We start from the raw sequence: 23927 nt of genomic DNA, 5'->3' as shown, positions 1-23927 counted from the left end.
TTTACAATGGTGTGTTAGTTGCTGCTGTATATAACAAAGTGAATCAGCTATACATATACATACATCCCCATATCCCCTCCCTTTTGCGCCTCCCTCCCACCCTCCCTGTCCCACCCCTCTAGGTGGATGGACACAAAGCGCCGAGGTGATCTCCCTGTGCTATGCGGCTGCTTCCCACTAGCTAGCTATTTTACATTTGGTCGCGTATATATATGTCCATGCCACTCTCTCATTTCGTCCCAGCTTACCCTTCCCCCTCCCCGTGTCCTCAAGTCCATTCTCTACGTCTGCATCTTTATTCCTGTCCTGCCCCTAATCCTCCTTTTCTGAGGACATAGGCCAATATGATCCTTCTTTGCCCAATATGCCCGAAGAGCTTCGGTCTCTAAACACGGATAGCTTGCAGTGCTTCACAAGCGACAGTTTTGGCCAAACCCTGCCAGTTCAGGAATGCAGATTTTATAAATGATAGAATACTGCAACCAGTTAGTGCAAACAAACATTTATTGTGAAATATTCATCCTACCCTTCATTAGGTATTACATCATCAAAGCACTTTGTGGCAATGAAAATAGCTTTTTTACCCCTCTGATTCACCCAATATTCCATTAAAGCTGCAAAAAAATGTGCAATCTGCTTGAAAAATAGGTTGCTCTTATTTACTCATTTGTGAAAAGTCAAAAATTAAAAAAGAAAATGAAACTTGCTTAGAGCCAATTTGCCTTCCCGCTTCCCAGCTACTCCCCAAAATAATTAACAAAGATAATTTGTTTTAAATGCCTTTTTATAAAACCAATGCACCTTTCCCCATATTATAATCATAAAAATTTTAAAAAGCCGTTATTTACTTCCTTGGAAAAAAGGTGGCCAGCCGTTGTTTTTTGATTGGGAGCATGTGTATTTCCTGGGAGTTCACTTTCTTTAACTTTATGCTCCGGTTTTTGACGGGTTTCCTAAGGGGCTCCGCGTTTCCCATGGACTCTTCTCCTGGGCTGTTGATGTCATAGCCCTGAAGCATGGAGTCTTCTCTTTTGAAGGAGAAGTTTTTGGTGGACACCCCCGAGAGGCCTTTGATCTTGCCACAGAAGATGGTAGGCACAGTGTCTTCCACGGAGACGATCACCTTGGCCGCCTGGGACTCGCTCACAATCTGAATGTTATTTTCAGCCTTGACCTCACTGCTGGGCTGGCTGGGTGGCTCGGCGGCAACGCTGCTGCCCATGTGACGATCCATCGCGGCTGAGGCCTCGTGGGGCGTGGCAGGGGCAAAGGGCACTTCCGTGCCACTGGGAAGTTTCTCCATCACAGTGTGACCTGGGCTGTCTGCTGACCCGCTGCTGTCATACAATGTCTCAGGGGGGGGCTCAGATTTCCGGTGGGCTGCCAGTGACAGGTCTAGGGCTGCATCTTCCTGGCACATCGGGGGACTGACTTCGCCAGCCTTGAGCCAGGGCACCGACTTCATGGAGAGATCCAGGGCCTCGTTCTCACTCCCCATCTTGATGACGGTGTGGCGGCCGAGCTGGAAGTACTCCCTCGGCGGGAGGAGGTCGAAGGGCTTCAGTTCCTCCTTCTGGAGAGGGGTCTGAGTGCCTTTAAACGGGTGTAGGCCGAAGGAAGATGGCGGCTTTCGGAAGCTGGGGCTGAACTTGGATTCAGAACTCTGAGGCACTGGGATGGGGATGGGAATGGGGACCGGCACAGGCAAGGGGACGATCACAGGGTAGGGAACCAAGAGGGTGGCTGGCGGGACCAGGGGGGACAAGGGGGAGTTAAAGGGCTGGGGGGGCACAGGGGCGTATCCCGGCGGAGGCTGACACGGTGGAGGGCCGAGAGCGCCCTGCGAAGGAAACAAATTCTGGAGCACGGCTTCGAAGGGCAACGTGGGCTCCTGCGGCTGGCTGGGGATCCTGAGGTCCAGGAGCTGGGGCTGGGCCTCGGGGTCCTCGGCTCCCTGGAAGAGGTTGCTGTGGATGGCGCTGGAGGAGCACGGGGCCTCCTGTGGCAGGACCAGAGGGGAGTTGAGGTGCTGGAAGACGTGCTGCTCCAGCACCACCGGCAGCTGCACGGGGCCCTGTGTGGTCATGACGTAAGTGGCGTTGCCGTTAGGGTTGAGCTCAGGCGCGGGGCTGCCCTCCACCTGCATGTGAATGGGCATCACCACCGGGCTCTCCCCGAGGCACAGGGGCTGAAGCACGGTGGCCGCTACCTTCAGAGCCATGCCGCTCTGGGACTCAGCCGGGGGGTTCAGAATGGACGGGGCCGGCACGGTCACCAGGGCCTTCTTTACCAGGTCGGTGGAGTTGATGTTCCAGGCCTCAGTGGTGATCAGCTGGGCCATGCCGTTCTCCAGTCTGTTATTGGCCAAGGCAGGGGAGGAGTCGGTCATGTCCATGGAGAGGTTCTGGGACTGCAGATCGTCCATCACTCAGCTCTGATGCCACTCGGCCTGCAACACAGAACACACCATATGAATCTTCCTTCTGAGACTATAATTGCCTTGAGAGCTCTCTCTACATCTTTTAAAAGTTTCCACATCTTAGTTAACCGGGGAGCACACCCATCTCTCTGTGTATACATACATGTTACAGATATTCCCTAACATATACGAACACACCCATACGATCAGCTGTGCGTGGACAGCCCCAATTTAACAGACGATTAAACTATAAACACAGATGATGTAATGACTAAATAGCCAAGTGCGGTTAAACAGAGTATTGTGAGGCCGAACACTCCCTCAGCTTATATGTTTAGCCTGCGACAAACACAAAGTTTCATTCCACATCGTTCTATCGGACAGTTAAGATATGCGGGGATTGGACTTGTTCAAATTCAAATATGCAGCAAAGACTTACTTTCCTTTAAGAAAAAAAAATAGAACCCTGTCACGTTAGAATATTGTATGAAATTGGAAGGGGGCCATCCCAGTTATGGAAAGCATTTAGAAAACTCTTTGTAGCAGCAATAATTCTTCCAAAAGAGGCTTGATGAGAGGAACAGCAGTGTATTTATACGAGGCTCATTACAGCTGTCTCCCTCCAACCAGTGACACCCCCTTTCCTCCAGTAATAGGAAAAGCCACTCCAAGGAGTGAAGACAGGATAACTTGCACGAATGCTCACTGGGTCCAGCGTCACTGTTCCCATTCCGTCTGTCTGACCTGTGACCTCTCTCTCCTAACTTCTAGCTGTCAAGAGGAACAGATGTTGACGAATCTAGGGCCGGGGAAACGGAACCCTTGTTGGAAACAAACATCCTCAGAGGTGAGATATACTTTCTTGATGTCCGCGGCACCACTGGCCACCTCCTGAGAAGCCAAAGAAGCCCAGCGCTGGTGCTTCCTGGAGGAAGCAGGGCTGCAGCTGCGATATGGCTCTCCATGGAAACGCGTCCATATTTAGCCTTGTTACCATGGAGAAGGCAGGCACCATGTCTAACTCGGGGATCTGTGCAGCCCTGGGGTCTGGTTGGGCTCAATAATAATTCAATAATCCTCAGTCTTGCTGGGCAGGCCTTGGGCAACTCCGATTCTTGACCTCACCTGTCTGAGCGGTCTAGACTTTCGTCCTGGGGTCAACTTGTCCTTCTCTCCGCACCCCGAAATTACCAACACAACCTCCAAAACAAGAGAGGTGGCCCAGCACACCATGGGAATAGAAATGAACAAACGAGGCCTCACTACAGGAAGGCAGCTTTAAGCAATGAACAACTTTGTGATATTTCCAGACAATCACGACGTGTCAAGTGCACAGAACAAGGAGTTTCTCTGAAGCAGGAGGAGGGGAGGACAAGGGGAAGGATGCTGTGCAGAGAACCTTATGGAGAAGGAATGGTGAGTGACGCCCTCGGCAGGGCACACTGCGGAGCCTCTGAGGAAGCCCGTCCCCAGGGAGCCTGAGGGGGCTTGCCCCAGCTGAAGGGCCTGGTTTTTCCTGAGAGGACTGCTCCCTGATTCAGCCCAGAAAATGCCGTGCCTCCAGTGCACCATTCATTCATTCTTCCATGCATTCATTCACCCACCCAACCAATCAATTTGCTGAGCGCCTACTGCCTGCCCAGCGCTTTGCTGGGGGCCGGAGATGCTGTCATGATCTTGAAGATGCTCCTGCTTTCATGGGGATTAGAGTCTACCGGGGCTGCACGCCGTTGATCGGACAGAGACTGGCTAGCACGAGAAGGCGGCAGCGTGAAGCCAGGAGGGGCATCAGCCTCGGCGGGACAGAGCTCTGTCGGCCACTCACGGACAGCCCTTCGAAGGCCTCCTCCAGAAGGGCCACCCTGTCCCTCACAGTGGCCAGAGCCCAGGGCGGGGTGGCAGAAGGCTGAAGGGAAGCTTGGGCGGGGCTGGTGCGGACAAGGACAGCAGCGGTCAGAGGAGGTACCGCGGCCACCCGTCCGGCCCGTGTTTCCCGCGGCCTCGGGACTACCCGGCTGTGAGGCTGCTTTCTCATGACAGGCTACACGTTCTCGGCGCCTCCCCGACCGGCTCCCGGCACATACCTTCGGCTCCGGGGGCGGCTCTCATCTCTCCCCGCGCAGCCTCACTCCTCTCCCGGCCTGGCCCTGGCCCTGGCCCTAGGACTGCTAAGCCTCCAGAACCTTCCCGCTCAGAGTACGAGGCCGTCCTGCCAGAGGTGAGGGTGCCGCCCACAGGGGGCGCTCAGTGCCTTTAAACTCTCGCCATCGGGCCCCTTGCCGGGGCCTCAAGCCTCTGGGGACAGGGCCGGGGCCAGATGCGCTGCGGGACGGGCCAGGATGCAGGTGGCAGTGTGCGGCATCTCGGGGGCCAAGGGCAGGGCTGCCACCCCTGCCTCCTCCCACGTGACAGCTTTGCACCTGCCTGATGACTGAGCCAAGCAGGCCCGGGGAGCAGCCGCGGTCACTCACCTAGAGGCCTGCTGAGACGATGCCCGCCGCTCCCCACCGGGGACTGAGCACCCGCTCCGCGTCGCGTACCACGCGGGGCCCAGGGCTACACTGCCTTCGTCAAGCACCCTCCCGCCTCCCAGGGGGCTCTTCCCCTCTTCCGCCCCGCTCCTCCTCCCCTCATTCACCCTGACAGCACGCCCCCCGACTCTGGGTCAGCAGCTGGGGGGCCGGAGCGGCTGTCACTGTGGTAGGAGCCAGTGCTGGAAGCCGCAGGGATGCCCTGAGGAAAACAACCAGCTCCTGAGATGAGGGTTCACAGCGCAAGTCTGTGTTCCTGAGGACAAGCCAGAAGCCAGATGCCGACTGGAGAGGTCGTGTCACAGAAACCCCGTAATGCTCATGCTGAGGGAGTGCCGTTTCTTCAGAGGTGGCTGGGAGCCTTTTGTTTGGGTTTTTCAAAATATTAAATGGATTTAAATGAGATCGGCCATCATTCGGCCTGCACCCATTACCCCCGGGGGTATGGGGCGGGGCGTAAAGGGAGGGGAAGTGGGCGATCTGGATCCGTGGGTGCTGGCGACCCTCGCTCTCTTGGCGCGTGGCCAGTTGCCTATGCGCCCCCCAGATGGAGACCCTGCGGAGAAGCCTCAGGGCACAGAGCAGCTGGGGAGGTGAGGAAGGACTGTCTGGGGCAGTAATTGGGCTCAGAGACCTGTGGGGTCACAAAATTGCCACCTGAACCCCTTGTCTAACTATCACGAAGATCTAAGGATACCAGAGGCACGTTGTCCCCAGGATCTGCCCCTCAGCTTCGAGTCCTCTCGGGCCTTGACCTTCACCCAGCCAACTCCTGCTCACCTGTCAGACGCTGGACTCTCATCCTCTGAGATCTCCCCCAACCCCACTGAGCTCCCACAGGACCCCAACTTACCTTGGCAAGTCCTGAACCTCCCCCTCATACTGGCATTGCCAGTATGAGAAACCACTTTCTCACCCGCTCATCTTTATAACCGTAGCTGGTGAATCCTTTCAGAAAGGAGGGCATGAATGAGTATCTAGGCCTTTCGCAGCCTGGCGTTCTCATACCCAGCGTCTTGTCACATTTATAGAATCATGGCATATCAAGACTGGCAGGGACATTAAAGCTTACATCTCTGTCCTCTTCCCGATCTTTTTTACAGATGAGGAAACCGTGACCCAGAAAGGCTAAATAAAACTCGCCAGAGGCCAGTTATCACAGAGGTCACCCTGCTCTTGGTGTGGAGAGAGCAGAGGGTCAGGCCCACAGGTGCCACGGAGGGGAACATGGCAGTCACCCACCTTCACCAGCCAGGGGGAGACTCCAATGACGAGACAGTAGATGCGAAAGCACTTTGTGGACAGTGAAGAGTCTGACACGGTGACCTGTGAATGGATTCATCCTAGGGTCCCGTGTTTCTCTGACACACACGGACAAAGAAAACCAAAGCAAAGCGACACGTGTGCCGTTTTCCTGATAAGGAGTTACATTCGTGAAGAAGCCAACCTGGGGCCCAACTCCCAGGCGGTAGGTCAGTGACCCGCCCCACATCTGCACCCCACTGGGCGCCCTGCAAGTCGAGCCTGCCTCTCAGGCCTCCTGCCTCCAGAGCATCGCACAAAGGACTCAATTTACCTTACAGGCTTCCAGACAGGTTGACATTTTTTTGACAAGGATTCATTTATAGCTTAATTTCAAAAGTGAAAACAGTTGACCACTCAGATAATTTAGAATACTCTCTAGGTCGTAGAGTCCATCTATTTCCCTGTTGTGGGCATTTAACACCTAATCTCTCTCTCCCACTCTCTCTCTCTCTCTCTACACACACACACACACACACACACACACACACACTCACACACTCAACTTAATACCCTCAGCTACATCCTAAATGATCCCATGGGGACCCCCTGAGGAGCCTGCACCGACTCCAACTGAAGGAAGTTCAGAATGTGACTGTGAACCCCACTCTAACCCAGGACAGGATCCCCGAGACCGCCTCACGCAGAGCTTGATTTCTGAGCTGGGAATTTGGACAAAAGCCCTGTGGGCATGCCAGGAGCCCTGTATCACCTTCTAGAGAGGGGCCTGATTTTGTACCGTGAATTGAGAGCATTTTCACCACAGAAACAACTATCAAGACGACCGCAAGGCCCCTGGTCTGCAGCACCAAGCGCCCCTGAGGAAATGCTTGAGGACCGGGTTCCTAGGTCTGGTGGGCAGGGTCACCTCGTGGTAACGCAAGCCAGGGGCCACTGGCTGCCTGGGAGCCCTGTGAGGACCCTGGGACCACTGGAGTGAGGTCACGTGGAAGTGAGCTCAGCCTCACGGGAAGCAGTCTTAGTGATCTGGGCACATTCCACCTCCAGGACCTGGATGATCTAGGGCGGGCCATTCTGGAGTCCCCTGGTCCCGATCCTGGGGACACCCCCTTCAGCCCGAACAGCCTGCAGATGTGACCTGCCCTCCTCTTCCCCTGAAGTCAGCCTCACCTAGATATTTTACCAAGATAAATTTCTTCCTTTAAGACATTCATTTTCAGGACTTCCCTGGTGGCGCAGTGGTTAAGAATCCGCCTGCCAATGCAGGAGACACGCGTTCAAGCCCTGGTCTGGGAAGACCCCACATGCCGCGGGGCAACTAAGCCCGTGCGCCACAATTACTGAGCCTGTGAGCCATAACTACTGAGCCCGTGAGCCACAACTACTGAGCCCGTGAGCCATAACTACTGAGCCCTCGTGCCTAGAGACCGTGCTCCACAACTACTGAGCCTGCGCTCTAGAGCCCGTGAGCCACAACTCCTGAGCCCATGAGCCATAACTACTGAAGCCCGTGTGCCTAGAGCCCGAGCTCCGCAACGAGAGAAGCCACCACAATGAGAAGCCCGCGCACCGCAACAAAGAGCAGCCCCCGCTCGCCGCAACTGGAGAAAGCCCGCGCACAGCAACGAAGACCCAACGCAGCCAAAAATAAATAAATAAAAATAAATAAATTTATTTTAAAAAAGACATTCATTTTCTAAAAATATACCCCGATACTATGTGTTTTCCAACTGTAAAATATCAACAGCTTCGGTCTTTATGGAGCCCGTGGGCAGCCATCATTTTTTCAGGTCAGAATTGGATCGTCCACGTCCGTGGAGCAGCAGCACTACCTGAGAGCCTGCTAAAAATGCAGAGTCTCGAGCCCCACCCCAGACCACCTGAATCAGCACCTGCATCTCGACAAGCTCCCGGGATGATCTGTGCGCACGTTCACATCTGACAGGTGCTGGCTTAGCTCCGGTTCTCAACTTGGCTACACGTTAGAATCACCCAGAAGCTTTAAAAAATACTGATGCCTGGGTCCCACCACCAAGACTCTGACTTAATTGGTCTGGGGTACAGCCGGGGCATTGGGGTTTTGAAAAATACCCCAGGTGGCTCTACTGTGCAGTCAGAATGGCCTTAATCCAAAGGCCAGAGAACAAGGCACCTGGTCAGCCAACCTTCTTCTTAGTGGCTGATCTTGCTTCTTACTTCACAGAAAAGACTAAAGCCATCAAGTCCGGAATTCCCTCAACTTCCACCCTGGCCGTCACAGAGTCTTCCCATGGGCCCCCGCCCCCGGGAAAAAGTGAGGTGTCACTCCTTCTTGCAAGGCTGACTTCCCAGAGACCTCTGTAAGTATCCTCCCCCTCCCAACTGCACCTTATTCTAAATCTATTTCTTGCTTTCGATCCAGCACTTTAAACTACGGCCTCAATGATCAACCTAATGGTGTATAAAAGTCACCAGCCACTTACTATGAGTGAAATGAGCAAAGCATGACTCGCATCCTTTAATACAACGTAGATATGGTTTCACCATTCAGGACCTGATATGCACTAAATATCTAAGAAGTAATTCCAACTGGGTAAAAAATGGTTTTGCTCTCCCCATAGGGCGTAATGATTGTCAATTACTTGCCCCAATGATTAAATTTTCTGAGCTTCAGACATCAGCACAGGGCGTTTCTACTGAAGCTGTGAACATAATTATCACATGAATGGATTCCCAAATTGGCTACGATACGGGCGAGTACACGAAATAGTCACCTGGCTTACAGCCGATTGCCTTTTCCACGCAGAGATCTCCACGGCCCTCCGAAAGGACTAGGACAACCCAAGCTAGCTTTGGGAACGAGTCCCCAACACGTTGCTTCATTTATTAAAACGGTGGTGGCCATGCAGCTCGTGACGAGTCTCACCTTCGTGAAGGTGGGCAGCGGCCGTGGGAAGTTCTGCCAGAGAGGACTGAGTGCAAATCTTAGCTGTGATGTGATGTGATATTGGTGAAAGATGGGAGCTGTGAGACAGTCGGGCAGGAGGAAGCCGCGAGCCCGAGCACAGTACACTGGCCACTGACGCCAGGGCACTCCCAGGCCTCCGGGGAGCAGGGTAAAGTCGTCATTTTACCGTCTCATCCTTTTTATTCCCGTTTTTCTATTTTATGGCAAATGTAATAAATAAATACAGGAAGACATATATAATTTAACCATGTGTATGTGCTGAGGGGGTGTTCAATTCTTTCTTTTGTTTCTGATAGGAGTGCAAGCATGAAAAAGGTGGAACTCGGCAGGAGAGACAGAGCTTCCAAGGCCCAGCGAGACTTCCAAGGGTCCCCCCCTGCCTGAACGAGTCTTGGGGTCACTGGCCCAGGCCACCCCTCACATTCTGCAGAGCAGGAAGCTGAGGTTCACTGGTTGAGTGAGGCTCAGAGGTTGTAGCGTGCAAGACTCTCAGACCTGTGCTCCTTCAAAAGCAGTCCCTCAGCCATTGCCTTGGGTTCAAATTTCACTTGAGTCAAAGGGGTCCCCTGCTACGTCTGTATCCCTTAACCAGAGTCAACCATCAGACTGTCAAATAGAGTTTGATGGGTGAGGAGCTTGATAAAAAAAGATGAAATAAACCCTCGAGTGCATGGTATCTAATGGATAAGAAATTGAAATAGAAGTAAAAGATGAGATTCAAGACACACACACACACACATACACATGAGCTCTTTGTGACTGGGGTAAAGTCATTTTGTGTCCCTGGGACTCAGTTTCCTCTTCTGTAACGTGGGGTACTGCCCCCCTCTCATGGTGGGGTGGAAAGTTAACTCAGGCCTCCCACGAGTGAGTGGTGTCTGCGGGAAGGAGTCAAACCCGGCCTTCTAGGAATTGCTGCGGGTCCTGAGGGATGGGGACGTGTGGGAATTCAAGAGACTTGGACGGAAGAGGGAAAGGGCACAAGGGGGTGGGGGAAGGGCAGAATGGGGGCGGGTCTTTCTGGGCCACGCCCATGACCCCCCGAGAAGACGCCAGTCCCTATCCTCCCAACTCCAAAGCCCACAGCGTGGGTGAGGGGAGCAGCTTGGAGGGAGGGACCAGGAATGGTGAAGAGGGAAAGGTTAGAGAAAGGAGGCAGGCTCTTTTGGGAGTTCTGGTTCATCTTTAAACCAGGCCAGGGGAGAAGAGAAGGCCAAAAGGAGGGGAGAAGGTAAGAAGACCCTTCGGCTCCAGTCAGAGCATGGCTTATCTCTCTTGGGACTCCACTTCCAGAGCAGGGCAGGGTCTGTGGGGTGAAGACATCACAGCGCAGTCGGGAACCCACTATGTGCCAAACGTCCCTACGACGTGGTAGGATTCCACCAGAGCACAGGAGGGATCTGGGGTCTGGCTGTGGAGGGTGCCACGCAGTGGCCCTGGTTCCTTTCTGGCCCAGGAAGAGACTGTCAGATGTCTTTGCATTTCCGATCTCATTTTAGACTCCCAGGTACCTCCAGCCTGCCCCCAGAGGACCTATGGCGGCCCTCGGGCTGCAGGCCTGGGTGCGGGGCCGGAATAGAGAACTAGGTTCACGTCCACTCATGTATGTATTCTTTCAAAAACTACCTGAGTGCCTTCGCTGCGTGCCAGGCGTGCATCTCCTAGCCCTCCACCCTGATGCTGTTTTCTCTACATGCTCATTGCCTTCTCTCTCAGCTCAATTCCCCAAGGATTCACCAACTGATACTCTCCCAGGGCGACCTGCTTCTAACAGGGCTCCCTCAAGGTGCACAGTTCTTGCAGAGGTAAAGGAGTAAGTCTCTAAAAGGATGCCAGTCCCTAGACAGCAATGGGAAGAGATGTCAGGGCGGGGACCCCTCTAAGGTAGAGGAGAAATGCTTACTGTTCAGGGAGGGTTGCCCCTGAAACTAAGAGGAAGGAAGCACCCTCCTCAAGTCTTGGTGAGCCCAGGGGAAGGGGAGAGACACAGATCAGAATCACCAGAGAAAATCATAAAGAACTGCTGCTGGTGGCAGGGGACACCCACCTGGATGTGGGCTGTGAGAGCCCAGGAGTGTCCACCCCTGCACTCGGCCAAGGTCCCAGAGCCTTAAGCTGGACACACAGCACCCGAACACCCTCAGGTGCCGGTGCCGGAGTGGCCATCTCGTGCAGGAGCACAGGTCATGTTCAAGATCTCTGGCCAGGGTCTATCATCTTAAAAAGCTACGGTGTTTGGAGATTTTTCTGGCAATAAAGAAACCTCTTAAATAAGGAACAAAGAGGGAAAAAAACCTGCTCCTGGAAGAGAAAATACTTCTAATTAGATTGAGATACAAAGGTTAAATTTTTGTTCTGGGAAAAGGACTGTTTATAATCCCGTGTCATTAGCAGGACATTTTCCAGAGACTAGTGTGCCAGAAACAGGCCCTCCGAGGGGTCACTGGAAGGAAGGGGTGCAGATCTGCGAGGTGCAAAGGACTGGAGTTCCGATTTTCCCTTTATCCCAACGCACATGAGCCGCTCACCAACTCTCGGCATGAAAACTGTGCCAGCCTCACCTGGGCACTGCCCCCTGCCCCCCACTCCCGAGAGGGGTCAGAAGTACAAGTTTCGAACTCAGACAGGCCTAGGTTCAAATTTCAGCTCTGCCTAACTTTGCTACCTGTGTGACCTTGGGCAAGTTACTTCTAAGCCTCAGTTTCCCTCTGTGCAAAATGGAGGTTAAAAAAGACCTGGGGTGGGGGGGAAGAGCTGGACTGTTGTAAGGATGAAAGGAAATAATCAGTGCCAAGTAGCTGGCACAGGGCCTGGCACTTAGAAAGTTCCCAATAAAACATGGCTAGGGCTGCTTCCCTGGTGGTGCAGCGGTTAAGAATCCACCTGCCGATGCAGGGGACACGGGTTCGAGCCCTGGGCCGGGAAGATGCCACATGCCGCGGAGCAACTGAGCCTGTGCGCCACAACTACCGAGCCTGTGCTCTAGAGCCCGTGAGCCACAACTACTGAGCCCGCACATCTAGAGCCCGTGCTCCGCAACAAGAGAAGCCACCGCAATGAGAAGCCCGCTCACCGCAACTAGAGAAAGCCTGCGTGCAGCAACGAAGACCCAACGCAGCCACAAAAAAAAAAAAGTTGGTGATAATGTTGAAAATAACATGGCTAACATCATCATCACCACTACTGTCACCATCGTCGTCACCACTGTCACTGTCTTCAGCTTCATCATCATCAGTCTCACAGTCATAGCCATCACATCATCACCATCATTACTGTCACCTTGTCACTAGCATCACTGTCATCATTATCAGATCCACTGCCTATATTTCCTCTCAGTGTCTTAAGTAGCATTACAAACGCTCCCAATGGGTTTGTACATTCAGTTTCTGAGTTAAAACCCTGTTTGTTCAGAGGTTCGTTTTAAAATCAGCTGCTAGGAACTGGGAAGGCATTTACCATAGAATTAATATTACATCTGATGGTGAGGTTTCCACAAAAACTCACTTAACCCCCAGCATAGCTGAAATATTGAACATTTGCGGTGAAAATAGAAAACAACACTGTTGCCCTACAGGAAATGAAAGACAATGGGAAAACAATTCAATAAATACAAAAATCTACTTCTCATTCAGGCTGGGAGCCTGGGGGAGAAAGAAGAGGTGGCCAGAGCCTTTTGTATCTGGAATATGGACTCATGAGCATTTGTAAAGTTCCAAAGTTATAGCTGATTGGCTGTGATGCGTCATTTCACTTCAGATCCTACAGTTTTCTTTCTCCGTGACAGAAGGGCCTAAATAGCTCTCTCCTCTCCTGCCTAGCTGCAAGATTAGGGGCATTTTCTCAAAAACAAGGGAGGGGTGGAAGAGGAGAGGAATTGGGTAAGGACAAGAGGGAGAGAGAAAGCAGAAGAATTTTCTGAGATAACTGGGCAAGAGTTGAAGCAAAGAAGGTTGCTCGGCTGGAAGAGAGAAAACCCAGAAACTGAGGAAAGCGGTGAGAAAAGCGCTGAATGACCTTTACTCAGCTGCCCAAAAGGGATCGCTGTTGAGCTACAACCACATGGTTGCTGTGCAGGGTGGTGGAGGGAGAGGCGGGAGTGGAGCTTCCCAGCAGAATGAGGGAAAATAGGAAATTGTTCACCAGCACTAGAGGTACACGAGAAAGGTGATCCGAATTCGGGGAAAGCTTCTCCCATGCTTTTAGAACCACCAAGCACATTCACTTATGACTTGACTTGGCAGTCGTAGAAAACAACATAGATTAGTCTTCTTTTGGTGCCTGACCTTTGTCTTTGCTTACCTCTCAGCCCCTCCTTGGGCAGTCAGAATTGGGTTTCCTCTATCAGAATTGGGTGTTCCAGAATGGAGCTGATAAACTCATTCTCAATGAGCTCTATGACTAATAGGTTCAAGAATTATGTTTCCTTTATTGGTATAATAAACTGAATTCAGTCAGTGATAATGTTATGGACGAAGAAATGAAATCCTAACTGAGCGATTTCAGATACCAACCAAAGGGAGGAATCTTACTTATCTTGAAATCCCTCCACAGAGACGAGAGCCTACAGCTACGACCAAGTTTGCTGGCTCCATTAAAAGGCACTTGACGTGCAAAAAGGGGATGGGACATGGCCTCAACCTTTAAGCCTTCAGAGCTTACAGAGGAAGTGAATGCGAGTCAATTCTTCATTCCTTCCTAGACTCAATCAACAAACACTTGCTGTTCACATACCAAGAACCACATGAGTATGTGGCTCCCAGGTCCAGAGGTTTTAGCAATATCTGGAACTGTCTTCACAGGGCCCTGTTACTGAACTGGCTACCTCCTCCAGCTCTGGTCTCTGTCTCACCAGGTTTCTCTGCAGAGGTTAGGGGTCTCAAAGGACTGCACCCCCATGCACACATGCTACTGCAATGTCACAGCCACGGTGGAAGCCTAACGACCAACTGTGGCAGACACGGTAAGCGGCGGGGGGGGGGGGGGGGGGGGAGGGGGAAGCTGTTGGGTTTTGATGATCCCAACTGGCTCCTTATCTTAGTTTGGGCTCCTCCACAGACTGGCTTGACTGCAAGAAGTTTCTTTGGCAGAAGATCTAGAAAACACCAGCAGAGAAGTGAAGCAGTGAGACTGGGAAAGGAAAGAAGCCAACTTATCAAGTTAGTTACCACCACGGGCAACTGGGGCTCAGCTGCACAGGTAACACTGGGAGACAGTGGAGAACACCTGCCTGGGCGGTGGGGCACTTATTCACCAAGCCCCAACCACCAGACGTCAAGGGCTGCTCCTGGGCGATGTGTTAATTCCTTGGCACTTCCAGCCAGCCCAGCACGCGGGCCTAGGGCACTCCTGAGACTAAGGGAAAAAAGCCTGAGGGAAAACCACAGGTATTTTCAGCGAGCAGCCTTTGGAGTACAGGGGTCACTCTGAGAGGGCATGGGGACAGGATGTCAACCATGTCTGCTACACCAGCCATGCCCTGGAAAGTTCTAGTGCTTATTATGTGACGACTCAAATGTCACCAACTCAGGCCACCACGACCAGGTGTTTCCCCAACTGCTGGCGCTTTCTGTGACCCCTGTGAAGAAGACACTCTGTTATGGTAACAATCTCCAAGCCACAGAGGGATCTGCTAGAAGTGTGCCTTGAGATCTCATAAAGAGTCAGGCACATGACGAGGCCAGAGACAGCTCCCTTTCCAAAAGCAAAATGTTCCAGAGATGCTCAGCTTGGCTAATGTGCTCCTTCGCTAGAATATAATTTGGGCCCTCAAGAAGGTTCTTTTAATCATATTTGTGCTGGCTGGAACGCAAGATGTTCCTGGGATGAGTCATAGAGGGAGTTTCTCTTCTAGTGATCTTGTGTTCCAACTCGGGGCCCAAAAAACAATAAATAAACAAATACCACTTCACTTCATCAGCTGCACACCGCCTCAAAATAATAATATAGCAACCTCGACCCGAGAAGTACACAGACAATGCAGGAAGAGGGCGGAGAGTGCTCGTCTTTTCAACAGGGAGCCTTCTTTCTGGAATTCTGTTTTGTCAGAAGCACCCCTCTGTCCGGAGTCAAGCTCTCTCAAGAACAGAACAAGACACTGCAGAATCTTTGGGTTGGTGAGTCTTTGGAAATTCTAGAAATGCACTATATTTATCTTAAAGCAAGTCTCGTGGTTGCAGCTAATATAGCATAAACAATGCAAGGGTACTGTATGGGGAGGAGAAGCTGCAGTGTAACATCTGGCTAGTCGACGATGAAGATTATAGGTGTTATTTCCTATTTTCTTCCAGGGAAGAGTTCTGGAATGTGCGTTCACACATACACACATGCATACACCCCACGGTGGGCAAGCAGATTCGAATGAGTCCGCCTGTCGTCCCTCTAACACTCAAGGTGGTCCCCAAACCCAGGATCCGTGCTAATTCTCCTTTGTCCTCACCTGCTCCACCCCTGAGTTCCAGTCACTCAACCTTTACTCCCAGAAGTGACAATGTGAACCGGGTCTTGCCACGGGGGCAGGATTTCAGTAGAGGAGATGGTGGAATGAGCGGGGCAGGCGGTCCAGAAGCAGGAGGAAAGGCACCAGAGGAAAGGTGTGGAGCCCGGGGCCCGGGCCTGGGGAGGGCCTGAGGGAGAGACAGGGTGCTGTGAGCATGAGAGGCGTGTCTGGCTCCTCCAAAGGGGGTTAAAAGTTGCCCTTCGGAAATGAAGCCAAAGGATTGCTGACTCAACCAACACAATTTTGATGTTTCCACAGGCCCTGCTGAACAGAAGGTCATGATTCAGTCATGAGACCATTAGATAGGGAGGAGAAGAGTGAGTAGATTAATTTGCGGGACTTGGCTAGCTCCCCCCCCCCATACACACACTCACGCTCACAAGATGAGAATAATAAGCTATTTACTAAGCATTCGCTTATTATGTGCCAGGTGCCCTGCTAGGCATTTCACATTCATTTTCTCGTCCGCTTTCTCAGCAGCCCCAGCACATCAGTACCGCCTTGGTTTGAATTGGTTTGTTCCCTTTTCTTTTTCCCCCACAAACTGAGCTGTGAAGCCCCAGGGAATGGTTGTTCCGATGGGAGGAAGGGACAGAGCTTTCCAAGAATGTGAAGGACACATTGCAGGGAAGGTAGGTCTGGGGGATGGGAGAGGGGAGGAGAGGGCCCCGTGTGGGGGGGGGCTGCTGAGGGTGGCGAAGGGGGAGTGTCTTCTTGCCTCTGACCAGAGCTTAGAACTCCCGGGCCTGCTTCTGCCCCTGCAGCAGGCCTCAACCTGAGCTCCCCGCTCCACCACTGCCCCTCACCAGCCACCCCTGGCCCCTGAAGGACAGCTCTCTCTTCCTAAACCTCAACGAATCCCAGGTAAGGGTTCACTCCCACCCTTCCCAGAAAAGGATGTCATCTGCGGCCAACTGGCCAGCTGTTCGCCATACCCCTCTCTTCATCTGCCTGGACTACGCTTCCCAGCCTCCCTGGTAGTTTGGTGTGGCCACGCACCTGAGTTCTAGCAAACAGAATGTGAGTGGAAGTGATGTACAGCACTTCCAGGACTGGCTCCTACAAACCTTCCATACACGATGCTCCAACCTCTCTCTCCTCCCCTCAGCTTGATGCACAGGGACCTCCTGGAAGCCACCTGACGGAGACAGTGGAGCCACAAGATGGAATCTGCACACCCGACTCACGGCTCGGTGGAGGGCGACCGGCCATTGGGAACACCCACTTCGGGCTTTATGTGAGGAAGGAACAAACTTCTGCTGCACTTGAGCCGCAATACACATTCGACTTGTTCAGCACGGCAGCTAGCGTCACCTTTCCCGACACTGCGCTTCCCGGGACGGCTCTGTACACAGCGGGTGCTGGGGGCAGGCGGACTTGCAGCCTCCAAGCAACTCGAGCCCCACTGGCTGCAAACCAGAACGGCAGGAGCCGCCCAAGTGCTCAGAGCCCAGTTCGGAGCCTCCACGTGCAAACTTTCCTGCACTGAAAGCACCGACTCCCGTGGCTGTTCTTCCTGACTTCAATCGATTTATGAACATGGGTTCGGGACCATTCTTTGCTTGGTTCCTGCATAAGTCTCCACTGAAAGGGTCCATTTCCTTGGCATTCACAGAGCCGGCGGGGTCGGGAGAGGCAGGGGGAGTGGAGCTGCCATCAGAGAGCAGAGAAGGCCAGACTTTTAGCATCCTTCCGCCTGGAGACCCCCAGGGGCCCACCCGTGCGAGCGGGTAGGGGTGTGGGAGGGAGAAGCAGCGGGGCCCTGGCTCAACGCAGACACACAGACCCAGGAAGCTGGCGGGCCCGGCATTTGGCCAGAGGAAGCTGCTAGGACCACAACACCCCCTTCTCTCTTTGTACCCTTTGATGCTTTGCTGGTTTGAAGAGCAGGGAGGCCTGGGACTTCTGCCCTTTCCCCAGCCACACGGGATTCATTCTAGGAAAGGTCCCTGGGGATTTTCCTGTCGGGCGGGTCCACCATCCACGCTTCAAGGGGCTCGGCCAGCTTGCCCTTGGTTCCCTACATCACTGATTGTCCAGGCAAAGGCTGCCCTTTCGAAAGTGCCCTCCCCTCCACCGAACACTGATGTTTCACTACTCGCAAGCTCTCGTGTGATGTTTGACATTACTGCCCTCTTTCTGGGTTTCTCTCCAAAGTACGCATCCGTCTAAAGCCTCTGGGACACTGCCACACTGGAGCAAACTTTCTACACAGTACGGGCACCCTCACCTACACTGGGACATTTCCTGCCCGTGACTTAACTGAAGTGAAGCCCTCACGCAGTCACTCAGCCAGCGTTGTCATCAACACACTCCCCCGGGTTGTGGGGAGGTGTCAGCTCAAGTTCAGACCAGGGAGGCCCAACCCTGGGCTGCTACCGGAGTTCCAGCTATCCCTTCGTCTCTAGCAATACTCGAAGCTTGGCTAGCAGAGCACAGGGGATATTAGAAATGTTCTTTTGGTGGTAAAATGGGTGGCTTGCTAATTAGCGTGATGAGTGTTAGAAATGGGTAACATTAGTGATAGTCAAGATACACAGATTAACTAAAGTGTTTGAGAGGCGCTCCCCACCCTCGTAGGGTTGGAGAAGTCAGGAAGGCTGTAGCCAGCACCCACAGGGATGGTTCCGACGCTCGCCACCTAAGTGGTCCCATGCCTGGCAACCGGTTTTGGAGGATTTCCAGTTGCCCAGGCCAACTACAAGGTAAGAAATTGGAAATGTCATATCCCCGTTGCGTGGAGCTTTCATACCATGTGTGATCACAGAAGCTGAAGGGACAGCAGGATTGTGAACTGGCCTGGGCCTGCTGGCTACTTAAGGCTTAGATTCTCAGCGTCTGTGTGAGTGCGCGCGTGGGGCACGATCTGTCCCCCTGCGGTTGTCATTGTGGCATTCTGAGCTCCCCTCGCGGGAGCCCCTCCCTCCTCCACTCTGACTCCTGGCCTGCCTTCCCCCCCCCCCCCCCCCCCCCCCCCGCCCCACTGGGGCTCTGGCCTTGAGCTTGCCCTGCGGCAGTCTGTAGACAGCCCTCAGGGCTGGAAAGACTCCGCTTCACGGACAGGGATGATAAGCAGAAACCTCTGCACCATAAAAATGTAACACTTCGCTTCCCCTCCACAGGACCTTTTCAGTGTCTGAGCTGGCACTGACTGACATGCTTGAAAATTCTTAAAAATGTCCTTTAAAAGAAAAACCTAAAGGATCATATCACATCCATTAGAATGACTAAAATGAGAAAGACCGTAACACCAAAAGTTGGTAAGGACATGGAGCAACTGGAACGCTCCTACACTGCTGGTAAAACGGCACAGCCACTGTGGAGAACTGTCCGGCAGTTTCTAATGAGGTTAAACAACTGCCCGTCCTCAGGCTGAGCAATTCCACTCTGAGGTCTCCTCCCAAGAGAAATGAAAACATATATTCACAAAAGACTTGTGTACAGATGTTCATAGCAGTCTGGCCATAAGAGCCACAAACTGGAAACAACCCAGATGTCTGTCAACAGGTGAATGGATAAACACAATGGGCAACACCCACACGGTGGACCTCTACTTGGCAATAAAAAGCAGAGAACTCCTGCCACGAGCAATGACATCGGTGTTTCAAAAACACTGTGTTGAGCAAAAGAAGCCAGATACAAAAGTGTACATGCTATAAGATTTCATTGACACGATTCAAAAGCAAGCCAAAAGATGTATCGTGATAGGAATCAGAAAGTGGTTGCTCTGGGGAGGGGGGAGGGGGAAGGACTTTTCTGGGGTGATGGAAATTTTTATAGCCTTCTTCAGGCGGTGGTTACACAGATGCACACAATAATCAACACTGATGTATCTGACCACTTAAGAATCATCTGATTTTATGTTAATTGTCCCTTGATTTAAGAAACTAGACACTGAAAATACTATCAAACTGCAAAAAAGAAAAAACCACCCAAAATGGTTCTGTGTGCGCACATGGTGAGTTTTGACCAATTGTGAGCATAGTGGAGGGAGGTAAGATGGAGCAGAGGATTCTGCTAGTAAGGGGGAGTAGGTTACCCCCAGGGCACCTGCCAGGGGCCCTTTATCCCAGGTACAATCGAAGGAGGCAGCCTCGGCCTCCAAACAAATGCTCAATGAAATAAAAGAACAGAGGCCCCGAAGGAAGCTGGCCCAAGAGTGTGGGATAGCTGTCAGGCTTTGAGCCAAAACCACTTTCCAGGAAATGCCAATATTTTTGTGTTTGGGAAAGGGAGGGAGTATTAAGGCAAGCAAAAGCCAAAACGTGTTGGTCTTTGCACAACAACTGCTGCGCGACTGAGGGGCCCTGTGGGAGAAGCTTCAAAGTGCTGCTACTGAGATCCCCTCCAAGGGTCTCTGGGGTGGGGCACCCAGAAAATCCTGGGCAGGAGCGGCAAAGTTGGAAGTTCATTAAGGGCAAAGATCTATTTTGCATGGGGGAGAGGCATCTTCTATTTCCCTAGTAAGAGACCACAGCAGTCTCGCCCATTCACCATGGTGTTCAGCCCTCAAATAGCCCAGGGCGGCTTTTCGACATACTGGCACAGGCATGAGCTTGTGAATCAGGCCGGCCAGCCGACCTCTGGCTCTGCCCCTTCAGAACTGTGTGGCCTTGGGCAAGTGACTCAGCCTCTCTGAGCTGCAGTTTCCCTGCCTGTGAAATGGGGAAAATAACGCCTACTGCTGGTGAGGTAGAAATTGCCTGGTGCCCAGTAATTGCTCAATGTAGAATTGTGTCTGGGCTCCAAAGGTCTTTCCCGGTCATCTCTGCCAAACTCTCGACTGGAGTAGAGACCTCCTCCAGACGAATTAGCATTCATTTTTAAATCTCTGGACCGCAGGTGCACAGAATTTGTGCAGTCATGGTCTTTGGTTCATAACACTGTTCCATGCACGGCTTCCCTTTTTTTTCATTTGTTTTATTTTTAATATTATGACATTTAAAATAACAAAATAAACACTCATGAAGGCATGGTCCACTCAACAACATGTGGGTCTGTTTCTGGACTTTTTATTCTCTCAGTTCCTTTGTTTACCCCTGCACCAGCACCAGAGTGTCTTATTATACTTTCTGATGGGGCTAAGTGCTAAGAAGAAAGTAAATCAGGGTTAGTGACACAGGGGAATGGGGTGGGGGAGAGAGAGGAGAGAGGGAGACACAGAGAGACAGAGACAGACAGAGACAGGGAGACAGAGGAGGGGAGTGAGCAAGTTCCCGAGTGATAGAAAAGAAAGGCAAGGGACTAGATCATGCCTGGCCACCTACTTTTCATTTCACAAAGACTACCTAGTATAAGCCATTTTGCAGATGAGGAAACAAAGGTAGAGAAAAGGTGACTTGCCCCAGGCCACACATCCGGGGACAAGATTATGGCTCGAATTCAAAGTCCCCTCTGTTCAAGGCGATGGTTCCTGGCAAGATGTTCCTGGCAACGCACCGTTCCTCTGGGCCCTCAAATGCCTCCAAGCGGCTTTCAGGTAATGAGCTGACGAGTAGCATATTGAAATGGTGTTCTTCCAACCAGAAGTTCTTTATTGCAAAAAAGATTATTAGGATTCTGAAATTTTTTAATGGCCTTAGGGCCATGTCAAAATCCATGTGAATATTTCCAAGGTATTTTCTTATCATGGGTGATATTCTCAAGGGAAAAATCAAGGATACGCTGGTGATGTTCTTTGAAATTTGAGGTGGGTGCTATGACCACATAAGCAGGACAAAGAATTTTTCTTAATAATCTACAAATAAGTGAGAAATATACAAGTAGTCGATTAATACTTTTACATGTGTTTTAATGCCATCCCTTCAGTTCAACACATAAAAATTCTTACTCCTAAAATATGGATGGTAATATTAAGGTCAGAGGGTTTAAAGGCTCACCTACCCTTTTCTTTTGAAAGTCGGAGCCGGGTACAAGATAAAACCGGGACGGAGCGCCGTGACTAAAGACACTGGAGTCAGTCTGACCTGCATTCCCTATTAAACCTTCAGGGTAAATGGATTTCTCAAATCTGTTTTCCTCGTTGACCCGCTAATCCCTCCCTTCTAGGAGGAGATTTCAGCCCCTCCACTCTGCGACTCATCTGTGGCAACAGACCCACGTGCTGTTTCCATCCTGTGTCCCCACACTGAGCTCCAATACAACTGCAGAAATTATGACTCAAGAGATCACAATTACTGACTTCCGAGAGCCTCTGACTTCTCCCGGGAGAATAAGCAGATGAGAAGCGCTACGTATTTTCAAAGAGACAAATTCAGGCTGTTTCGGAATCATGCCCAGGCTTTTCTCTGCCTCTCATTTTTCTTGTGAGGACAATCCTGAAAGTACACAGATGTGAGGGCGCTAATGGCAGAAGGGCCTGACATCTTTTGGCGCAGGTAAGGACCGTCTGCTTTTAGTTACTTAAGCTGTGTCTCCATGGTGGATGCAACTAAAGTGACTCAGACTTTTGGCTGAGAAGCTGTTGAATGATTCCCTTGCTAAGCTCTCTGTGCTAAGCCACTCTTTGCCACTGTGGAAGAATCGGGACGCTAGGAGACCTCACAGGTGTACCCTCACTCACACCCCGAAGCTCCAACTGGAGAAAGAAAATACAGTGCTGAAGCATAAGTAATCCAAGGCAATCCCTTCCGACTGGTAGAGAAGAGCCTCACTTAATGAAATGGGTTGGGATGCCCAGCTCAGCCACAGACCGGCTGTGGGTACAGCAGCAGGTTCCTGAGCCTCTCTACGCCTCAGTGTACTCATCTGTACAATGGGGGTCAGAGCAGTACCTGTGTGGCAGGGTTGTGAAAGGGAGTGAGCGGGTTACCATGCAAAACACTTAGAACAGTTCCTGGCACACAGTGAGCGCTCAATAGGGGCGAGCTATTATTATAATAAGGACAGGGAGCCAAAGGACCCTCACCGTGGAACACTAAATAAATGAGGTGAGAATTTCGTGTTAAACTATAAGTAAGCAATAAATGAGATGAAAAGAAGGCGATTTTGCTTCTCGGCAGTTTTAAGCCTGGCATGGCGCTGGCCACGGTGGGCAAGGTGTGCAAGGGAACGGTAACTGCCGTTAAGTCTGAAGTGACAAGTGCAAGGTCAAGAGCAGAGGCAGTAGGGACCTGACGGAGGGCTTTCGTTAGGCCAGACTCTCTGGGATGAAGAGTGTGGAGGAGGAATCAACTCGGGCTGCACACGAGACTCGGCTGGGGAGCTTTGAAAGATCCGGATACCCAGGCCACATCCCAGACCAATGAAACCAGTATCTTCCACGGTCGGCCCGGGTGTCAGGATCTGTTAGAGTCCCTTAGGTGATGAGAATGTGCAGTCAGGGGCGAGGACCCCACCTTCAGGGCTGCCCACCCACGCCCCAACATGAACGAGCGCTTTTCCTGGTCAGTCCTCAGGAGGCCCAGACACACAGTCTCAATTCTCATCACAGAGACAGAGAAAACCCACCAGCCCGTCCAGGGCAGGAGCCGATTAGTATTTGTGTATGAGTCCACAGTGCCTGGGACACCGTCTTGGTGCGGAATCCCTGAGTGAACAGACACATGGATGGATGAATGAATGAATGAGTGAATACTGCACCATAGCAAATGTCTGCTGATATGGAAGAAATCTTGGTTAAAACCTTTCTGGAGGGCAATTTAAAAGCATTCATACCCACTGACCCAGAAAATCTACTTCTTGGCATCACCCCAAGGCAACGAAGGCCCTGGCTGGATTTTCTCCCAAGGGCCTGCAGTTCTGATTAAAGAGAGATCCGTGGGCAACAGAACAGGAAGAGTGGAGAGTGCAGGGTGCCCATGCTCTTGAAATTCCACTTCCGTGGGAAGGTGGGAAAAGGGCATCCTCAGGCAAGGCCAATGTTTCTTTTTCTTTCATGAGGGATTGAGATTTGCACAGACTTTCAGATAAGAACTCAGCCTAGACCCCCAGAGCTCAGAGGAGTAAGCACAAGAGAGGTTCTCCCAGATAGGAGAGAGATTACAGAAACCCAGCAGCTAGTCACCTAGGCTATTAAAAACAAAAAATCACAGGAAGGCAGGGCCCAATGTTAGACTGTGAGCAGAGCGGCCCCCTCTCAGCCCCTCCCCAACCCCAGGACGGGTTAACTACAAAATGTGCCCCCAAGTGGTTACTGACGGGCCCCAGTCCTGCCAGGCGGTAACGACAAAGGTGTTGGCTTTCTGAAGCCTTGTCTAACACACTGAAGATGGGTATTTGCCTTGAGGAAGTCAAAAACCTTCCCCCTCCGAAGACAGGATGGGTTCGCCT

At 51.9% G+C, this 23927-nt stretch overlaps 1 protein-coding gene across 6 annotated transcripts in view; it reads right to left on the bottom strand.

Moving 5' to 3' along the window:
- Nucleotides 1-486: 486 nt before the first annotated feature.
- The window catches only part of RAI2 (retinoic acid induced 2), a 405001-nt gene continuing 381560 nt past the window's right edge, over nucleotides 487-23927 (bottom strand). For 5 of the 6 annotated variants that reach the window (XM_067722188.1, XM_067722187.1, XM_067722189.1 and 2 more), the window contains one exon: nucleotides 487-2449. In XM_067722188.1, the coding sequence (XP_067578289.1) occupies nucleotides 845-2425 (1581 nt within the window). In that variant the 5' untranslated portion in view covers nucleotides 2426-2449 and the 3' untranslated portion in view covers nucleotides 487-844. The remainder of the gene's footprint in view (nucleotides 2450-23927) is intronic. The other variant, XM_067722191.1, reaches the window with a different exon arrangement.

Source organism: Pseudorca crassidens, chromosome X (genome assembly GCF_039906515.1).
Source record: "Pseudorca crassidens isolate mPseCra1 chromosome X, mPseCra1.hap1, whole genome shotgun sequence".
Taxonomy (NCBI): domain Eukaryota; kingdom Metazoa; phylum Chordata; class Mammalia; order Artiodactyla; family Delphinidae; genus Pseudorca; species Pseudorca crassidens.
Note: the sequence above shows the minus strand (reverse complement) of the source record. Positions and strands in the feature narration are given on the sequence as shown.